General features: G+C 47.8%; 1 protein-coding gene across 1 annotated transcript; it reads right to left on the reverse strand.

Moving 5' to 3' along the window:
• Positions 1-755: 755 nt before the first annotated feature.
• On the reverse strand, positions 756-7,597 carry LOC115855820 (histone-lysine N-methyltransferase SETD5-like). The gene is given in 3 exon segments (XM_030861413.3): positions 756-3,454; positions 3,456-6,951; positions 7,145-7,597. Coding segments are annotated over 3 exon segments (4,401 nt in total). The 5' UTR covers positions 7,216-7,597; the 3' UTR covers positions 756-2,620.
• Positions 7,598-9,352: the final 1,755 nt, after the last annotated feature.

Below are 9,352 nucleotides of genomic sequence, written 5' to 3' on the forward strand. Positions count from 1 at the left end.
GTGTCCTGAAGTTGGCTCTCCCACCTCAGAGGCACAACACTGACTCTGGCTGCAGCACCAAGAGCCTTTCATCCACACGGCTATGCGCACATTATGGGAAAAGGAAGGCTTTAGACACCGAAACTCGCCCCTGCTGAACCCCGCAGGCCCTCCTTGGAGAGGGATGGAAAGGGGCGCTCGCTCGGGGGTGGGACGCCTCCAAGTCTCGGGCTGGGGGCGGAGCCTGCTCCTTGTGGTTTTAATCTGTATTCTCTAGACCAGTGATACTGAGCATCTTTTAATTTGGTTATTGGACCTTCACATATCTTTTTTTTGAAAGTGTCTGTGAAAGTCTTTTGCCCATTTTTATTGGACTGTTTGCTTTTTTATTGGTTTATAACATTATATAACTTTTATGTGTACAGTATTACATTTCAACTTCTGTATGCACTATGGTGTGCTTACCACCAAAGGTTTAGTTTCTATCTAGTCACCATATAGTTGACCCCCTTTACCCATTTTTCCCTCCCCCAACCCCCTTCTCCTCTGGTAACCACTACTCTACTCTGTTCTCTGTATCTGTGTTTGCTTTTGTTTATTTTGTTTCGGTTTTTTTTTTTTTTTTTTTTAATGATTATTATGGTTAAGAATTTTATTATCAAAATTATTACATCTCTTGTGAAAGTTCAAATGTTACAGCAAGGTGTAAACACTCCACTTGAGAAAGAAGTGATACTTCTTCCCTTCCAAGAGTCCCCCCCCCTGCCCCCCCCCCCAGAGGTCTGGTCTTGACAGCACCCTGCCCACACAGAGTGGCTGGGGTCTCTGCACGTGCCAGGCAGGGTGAGGGCCGCCTGCCCGCTGGCCTCTCCCCTCAGTCAAAAGCCAAGGGGAGAATGCAAACCCCAGCCCAAATGGAGAGACATTTACATACGTTTTATATAATACACAAAGAAACCAGCATCCCAGGCAACATGATTTCCACTCCCAACGCTCTCCCAGACTGATGGGTTTGTGGGGGAAACAAAAAGAAAAGTATTCTGCTGAAGTCTCAGCATTAAAAAAAAATCTCCCCTCATTTGAGCAAACACCTGATTTCAATTTTGAAAAAGTGAAATTTTGTAACAGTCACACACAAAGAGAGAAGACTGTGCATATGATAGTTGTAGGAGAGGGTAGAAAGAAAGGGGATGTAAGAGGCTGAGGGAAAAAAGGAGAAAACAAACTGGAGGGAAGGAAGGAGGGAGACTCACAGTATTATCTTGTCCAAAAGAAAGAAGTAAGGTCCACTGCAGCACCAGGGATTACACCTGTCAGATATCTGCTACCCCTACCATGGTTATAACTGAATACAAAATTAGATAAATAAAAACACGCCGGATATTACAGTAAACAAGTGAAAGAAATAAGCTGGCAACCGTATGGAATTTAAAAAGATTGTGTACCCCACCTGGCTGGCTCCAGGGCTCCTGCAGGGGTGTACAACAGGCACAATGCACTGATGGGGAGAAGCCAGTCTGCTCTCATCTCTCATCCAGAACAGTGTTATTAGGTATGTGGGTGGCTTTATAACACTCTCACCTGGGCCACTCTCAAATAAGCATCTCCCAAAGAAACGTGGGACATGCCACACACAATCACAGCCCTGTCGGTGCCATTCCACAAATGTATCTTTCCACTCTTACCCTGCAGTCACGAGTGCATGCTCCCCAATCATGGAGGCAGTCCTACTCAGGGGATCGTCAACTCCTGATTAATTGGGAGTAGAAAAAATAAAATTCAAAGAATTCCCTAACCACCTGGGACCCTTCCTAATCAAATTTATTGCCAAAAGCTGATAAGTAGCAATGCAATTGGCCCATCTCAGTTATATCTCTTTTCTTTGCCTACTTACTTCATAGATTACTGAGCTGTGAAATAGCTTGGGGAAGGGGAGTGGGATGGTACCAGCTGGGGGCTCAGACAATCTACTAGGACAGTCTGCTCCTGAATAATCAAGAGTTGACCATGAGCTCTTCCTCAGAGATCCAGGCACCCCTCAGTCAAAGCACACTCCAAGCTTCACTATCCCCGCCTCTTTCTTGGTGTTTCTAAGACAAAGGTAAGGAATATTCTTGGGTGGACACATCTTGGCCAGATAACTGCTTTTGGAATGGTTGTCTTATATACCTACCTTTTTTCTTAAGTGCATAAAACCCTAACACTACTCAGATGGCTTGGGGCTTTGAGATTTGCTCTTCTCACCATTTTTTCCTTTGAAAACTTTTTTTTTTTTTGATTTAAAAAGATGTCCTCACTGCACAAGTGACTACAGGATACAGGCAAGGATGGGAGACGGAGGCTTCAACACAACTCATTGCACTTAGAACCATTACTAACCGAAACACCATTTGCTTGTCAACAATGTACCCTTAACAGCAGGGAGAAACTTCTTTATAGTCTCTGCTTCAGACAAGATTTACATCTTTCTCCAAGGCCAGAGCCAGTCACGACCACAAGTCTTGTTTCTTGTTGACCAGACCCAATCCTCTGGCACCTTGTACCCCCTCCCCCAGCAATATGCTCGGCCTAGGTTCCAGAGGCAGCTGGAAGGAAGCAGCTATGGGCTCATTCAAGTTCTGTTTGCCCAAATCCAGAAGCCCTAGGAAAGTCCTGTCTGAGTCTTGACCCCTGACCCCTGCAGTGGCTGGAGCCGGTACTGGTGCACACCCCCACTCCCTCGATGTGGGTAGTGCTGTGAATTGGAAACCGCAGATACCCTGGAGGCCTGGTAGGCAGCTGACTGCCCAGCACTGGGCAGACTGATAGTCCGGAAGTCTGATGGCAATGACGACCTAGAGTTCTGAGGAAAGGAGGTGGAACTCATAGTTCCTGTGCTGGACTGGGAAACCGAGTCTGAGGTCGGCGAGTCTGAGGGGCCCTGCGGGGTAGGGCTAGCAGCACTAGAAGGGCAGCTCCTCCTTGGAAGACTGCTGCCGGTGCTGTTTCCAGAATGTGGCTGGCTGCTATAATACCCTGGTGTCCCCGTAAATGGGGCCAACGAGTCTGTGGACACAGGGTGGGCAGGGCTGGAATAGGACGTGGAAGAGAGGGAGGATTCTGAAGAACCATGAGAAGGGGGGTTCCCAGGTCTCAGTGCAGTAGTTCGATAACTGTATCCCGGAGACTGGGTGGGATGTCCTCTAAAGGGGGAGGAACTCTGTTGAAGGAGGCTTTGTGATTCTGTCCGTGGACTATCACACTGCAGGAGCTGGTAGCTGTATCTGGAAGGGCTGTAAACGGCTGCTCCTTTAGAGAGTGCTGAGCTCAGTGTCTCTGGGCCTTCACCATCTGCAGGGTCTGAGTCTTTTTCTGTGATGTTACTCTCCCACGTGGGAGAAGGCTCTCCTTTTTGGGCCACCCTCACACTGCTTCGGAGGACCTTGGGGATGCTCCCTCCTTCTCGGAGTCGTTCTACTGATGTGGGAACCATCACACACCTCACAGTATCAGCAGTATCACCTACTGCTGATACTCTCTTGAGGTCTGCAGTGAGATGAAGTGCCCCTGGAATCCGATGGGCTTACGGCCTCCAAATGAGACATAGAGGAATGAGATGGGGAGAACTTTTTGTGAGGGGAAGATGGGGTTCGGGCTGAGGATCCCTGCACACCATGGGCACCAGTGTCAGAAAGTGAGTTACTGCTGCCTTGCCCAGCTCCTGCAGACTTGCTTTTGCTCTGTGTAGAGTCACCTCCCCCACCAGCAGAATTTTCCTTGGCTTCCTGTTTCCGTTTGCGGTACTCCAGCAGGGATACCTTTTTCCTCTGTGGTGGGTTCTGTGGGGCAGATGGGACTCCCTCACAAGCCCTTTCGCCACCAGGTGACATGGATCCACGAGAGAGGTCTTTCATAAAACCATGCTCATATCTGCTGGGAAACCCTTCTGCAGGGGAACAATAGCCCCCATCCAAATGTAAAGGCTTCCTATCCCCTACTAGGGGAGACCCTCGATACAATCCATCTGCTCGAGGCATAGCGTTCAATGGGGAGTAGGCATACATCAAGTTAAACTCTGTCCGAAATGTCTGGTCCGAGTTTCTCACAAGGGTCTGATGTCCATCTCCACTCCTGCTTGTAAAGCCAGTCTCAGAGGTGGGTCCGACAGAGGGATGAGGAGCCAGGTCAGAATGACCCGAGCTTATCAGGGAAGGTCTGTCAGCACAGCTGTTAGTGTTGGAGTCAAGGTAGCCTACTTTTGTCAAGTCCAGGTCTTTTCGGTGACAAAGCTCAAATTGCAGAGGAGTATTGCAGCGACTAGCAGTAGTAAGAGACGTGACTGGTGAGAACATGAGGCTGTATCCATTTCGACACTCCTCTTCTGGGTGAGATGGGCCAGGTGTGGTCAGCTGGGGGCTCTTTGAGCCTGGATTGGGAGGGGGTGGTGTGACTGGAGAAAGAGGCCGCAGTAACTTGGTAACATTCTGCTCCATCAGATAGCGAGATTTCCATTTCTTTAATGGGCTCAACAAGTCTGCATTGTCTTTGCAGATACTAGAAGAATTACTATTCTCATTACTTTGGTATAGGTGCTGAGTTCTAGTCTCTTGGGGTACAGATGATGTCTGGGTCATCCCTTCTTCCAAGGCTTGCTTTATCCAGCGCTTTTTACAGGAGCTGAACATGCCATCAGGCAGAAGCGGCCTTCGACGCCTCTCAGGGATAAAGGGTGAGCCAAAGCGAATGTAGTGTTTGGGGGTGGTGCAAATTAACGGGGAATGGATAAGACCGGGTAACATGTTCAGGGTCGTTGCCAGTACAGTTGGGTCCGTGGTGATACGTAAAGGGCACTCAACAGGGCACTCTTGCTTCTCTGCTTTGTCATTCAACCACTCTGTAACTAGATACTTTTTGGTTTTGGGGTATTTAGATGCAGCACGGTTGACATGGGATCCAGTAACTGACACCACAGTTGGGTCAGACCCTGTTAATTGCCTGTTTTCTCCTGAACTGTCTACATTTCCAGCTTCAGTAGGAGTTACTGAGCTGTTATTTCCCCCCTCTTCCAAGGCAGCTTGTGATAACTCTGCCTGCTGTGCAATGGCCTGCTTCTGACGCTTTAGTCTTTGGGCTGAACTGGTCCGGTACCGAGAAATTCGACTCTTCGGTCGGGGCCTAGAAGGCTTTGCTGGAGGTGGTTTGGGGACTGGTTTTTCGGCAGCAACATCCCCTGCTTGGGAAGACCTCCGGGTGTTCACTCCAACACTCTGTGGGTTGCTTGGGACGGCAATGTTTGAAGCAGGGTTGCTAACTTCAGATTCAGGGGCTTCAGTTTTTGTCTCCTCTCCCACAGGAGTCTCTGAGGTGGTGGTAGTAATCTCTATGTCAGAGTTGCTCTGTTCCAAGGGCTGATCCCGCCGCTTCTTTCTTTTTTCTAAGTTTTCAAAAGCATGCATGATGGCTTCAACCTTCCTATCTTCCCGGGTCCTCTTGCTATGAGCTGGGTTCTCCTGGTCATCTGTAATCTCTCCTTTCTCTTCTTCTGCTTTTTCTTCTGGATTGTCTATTGCCTCATGGTCACTGGATACAATTACTTTCTCAGGAATTTGCTCTGGCTGCTGGTTGTTTTCCTCTTCTGGAGCCTCATTTTGCTGCTCCATCTCTAGCTCTTTCCGTCGTGCTTTTCTACGTCTTGTCTCTGCTCCGATGGTGGGCAGGCTTGGAGGAGGTGGAAGTGGCGGTTCTGCAGCACTGGGATTCCTTTTCTGTATAGGGCAATTCCGGTTCCCCTTGTGACATGCACAGTCCACTTTATAATTACAGTTACTGTACTCATAGTCAAATGCTATGGTGACCTCAGCATCCTTGGTGATGGCAGACACAGCATAGATACAGAGGTGAATCATCCCATCTGCAATCATGTGTCGCACCTCTGCATTTGGTGTACATGATCTTCTGATGAACCGAGCATCATTACCGAAAGTACGTGCATCCACACACATCTCTACACCATTGAATTTTGAGTAGAAGAGCACAAAGGGGTATGGTTTTTTGAAGAAATGTCCATTGACCTCAAATTGCTGCCGTAACATGACTTTGCCTCGATACTCTATTATAAGAGTGTCCAAAGCCAAATCTCTTGCAGCCCTCAGGATCTTCCGGTGCTTCTGAACACGAGTGACTCTTCCCAACTGTAGCTGCATTTGGGAACCAATAACTGTATTATTACAGGCCAATTCAGTCTTATTAATAGTGTCTAAAATAGCAGGTTTGCCCACAAATTCCTTGCTAGAATGTAGATGTTGTTCAAGGGCGTTCTGTACATCTGCACTGTACTGATTAGTGAAGGCTTCTTCATATTGATCAGTCCATAGTCTTATCCGATTTTCCCATCCCTCAGTTGTATTCTCATCTAAATTCTGTGCTTCAGAAGGAGAATTCTTGATTTTCTTCGTCTTTGGTGCTGCACGACCCTTTTCTGGACTCTTTTTCCGCTTCTTGGGTTTGGTTCTTCTGACAGTTAAGGTGATGCTTGTAGGTGTGTGCTGTGTTGCTGTATACAACACAGTGGAAGGAGAAAGCTCCTCATCCCAGCTTTCTGTTGCACTGCTATCCCCACCTGATATGTTGTCCTGCTTCCGCCGATGAAGTCTAATAACCTTCCCCCTGCTCATTCCCCTGCACTTGTCACAGTTGAGAAGGAAGCCATCCTGAGAAAGACCACAAGGACACCAGGTAGGAACAGTCTCTCCTTCAGAGTTCGGGCTGTCTCCACAGCGTTCCTCTACGGGCGACGGCAGGCCATTCAGGTCAGAACGGGGGATGATCGTCTGGACAGGGGGAGAAGCAGGAGGTGTCGGAGGAGGAGGGGCTCCGTAATTATGATCAGCATAAGACAGTCCTCGACACCCATGTCTCTGAGTGGTCCCATAATTATGAGTGGAATACACGCTCTTCTCATTAACTGCTGGACTAGCCTCCACAGATTCAGGGCAGCTGAGCAGGGAGTTTCCCCTAGAGAAGCCACTCTGGGCTGGTTTAGACTCAGAACTATTCTTCTTAATTGGATCTCTTAATACTTCCATGAAACCTCACATGACATTTGCAGTGAGTGAGATGATGAAAGTGCCTTCTGCACTGCCCCAGGGACCAGGCCCTCTTCCATTCACTACCAAGACAGGATACCTCTGATCCAGCAGCCATATCTGAGTAGGATGTATCTGGTGTGGTGACTCCCAGAGGGATTGCAATGCTCATGACGTCCAACACAGCAGAGAGTGGAAATCACGGGGTCCAATTATCAGAGACTGGCCACTCTGAGAGTGGGGGTGAGCTGCAGAGCCTCAACCAACATGTTATGGACATGAGGAATCCTTTTTATAGACCTCTGAATATGAAGTCCCCCAAAATTATCTGCCAGTAGTTCTGAAGACCTTGTCCCAGGCCTGGGCCCGGGCTGCGGCGCACGGCACTCCCGGGAGGCAGCAGGACTCGAGTTAGGCCCAACGCGGCGCCACGGCGTTTCCTGGCCGGGAATGGCCCGTGCCCGTGAGGTGGGGGTGGGGGGCAGAAAGGCGGAGCGAGCCGAAGCCGGGGAGGGGGAAGGGCCAGGAAAGGAAGGGGGGCCGGCACTACAGTGTTGGCGAACTGGCGGGACTGGGGCTGCGTGAGTCTCTGAGCGCAGGCGGGCGGCGGCCGCCCCTTCGGCGGCCGCCCCTTCGGCGGCGGCGGCGGCGGCGGCGGCTCCTCCTCACTCCGTTTCGGTTGTTTTTGTTTGTTTAGTCCACATATTAGTGAAATCATACAGTATTCGTCTTTTTCCATCTGATTTATTTCATTTAGCGTAATACCCTCAAGGTCCATCCATGTTGTTGTATATGACAAGATTTCACCTTTTTTATGGCTGAGTAGTATTCTATATATTACCACATCTTCTTTATCCATTCATCCATTAGTGGACACTTAGGTCATTTTCATATCTTGGCTGTTGTAAATAATGCTGTGATGAACATAGGAGTGCATATATATATATATATATATATATATATATATATTTTTTTTTTTTTTTGCGGTATGCAGACCTCTCACTGTTGTGGCCTCTCCCATTGCGGAGCACAGGCTCCCGACGCGCAGGCTCAGCGGCCATGGCTCACGGGCCCAGCCGCTCCGTGGCATGTGGGATCCTCCCAGGCTGGGGCACGGACCCGTGTCCCCTGCATCGGCAGGTGGACTCTCAACCACTGCGCCACCAGGGGAGCCCCGCATGTATCTTTTTTAATTAATGTTTTCATAATCTCTGGATAAATACCCAGAAGTGGGATAGCTGGATCATATGGTAGTTCTATTCTTAACTTTTTGAGCAATCTCCATACTGTTTTCCGTAGTGGCTACACTAATTTACATTCCCATCAGCAGTGCATGAGGGTTCCCTTTTCTTTACATCTTCACCAACACTTGTTACTTCTTGCCTTTTTGATAATAGCTGTTCTAACAGGCTTAAGGTGATGTCTCACTGTCGTTTTGATTTGCATTTCCCTGATAGTTAGTGATGTTGAAAATCTTTTCATGTGCCTGTTGGCCATCTGTATGTCATCTGTGGAAAAAATGTCTAGTGAACTCCTCTGCCTATTTTTTAATCAGGTTGTTTATTTTTTGGTTGTTGAGTTGTATGAATTCTTTATGTATTTTGGATATTAACCCATTAATGGACATATGATTTGCACATATCTTCTTTCATTTGGTAGGTTGTCTTTTTCTCTCTCCTCTCTTTCTGGTACTCCCATTACACATATACTGGTGTGTTTAATGGTTTTTCATGTTTCTCTGATTTTTTTTTTCCATTTTTTTCTCCTCTGTTCTTTGGTTTGCATAGTCTCTATCACTCTGCCTTCAAGCTTGCTTATTCTTTCTTTCTGTTCAAATATACTGTTAAGCCCCTCTAATGAATTTTTTTTTTTTTTTTTTTTTGCGGTACGCGGGCCTCTCACTGTTGTGGCCTCTCCTGTTGCGGAGCACAGGCTCCAGACGCGCAGGCTCAGAGGCCATGGCTCACAGGCCTAGCCGCTCCACGGCATGTGGGATCTTCCCGGACCAGGGCATGAACCTGTGTCCCCTGCATTGGCAGGTGGACTCTCAACCACTGCCCCACCAGGGAAGCCCCCCTCTAATGAATTTTTATTTGTTATTGTGCTTTTCAATTCCAGAATTCCATTTGGTTCCTTTAAAATAATTTCTGTCTTTAAAAAATATATATTTATTTATTTATATTTTGACTGCACTGGGTTTTTCTTTTTAATTTATTTATTTTATTTATTTATTTTTGGTTGCATTGGATCTTTGTTGCTGTGTGCGGGTTTTCTCTAGTTGCAGTGAGCGGGGGCTACTCTTTGTTGCA

This window comes from Globicephala melas, chromosome 20 (genome assembly GCF_963455315.2).
Source record: "Globicephala melas chromosome 20, mGloMel1.2, whole genome shotgun sequence".
Classification (NCBI taxonomy): domain Eukaryota; kingdom Metazoa; phylum Chordata; class Mammalia; order Artiodactyla; family Delphinidae; genus Globicephala; species Globicephala melas.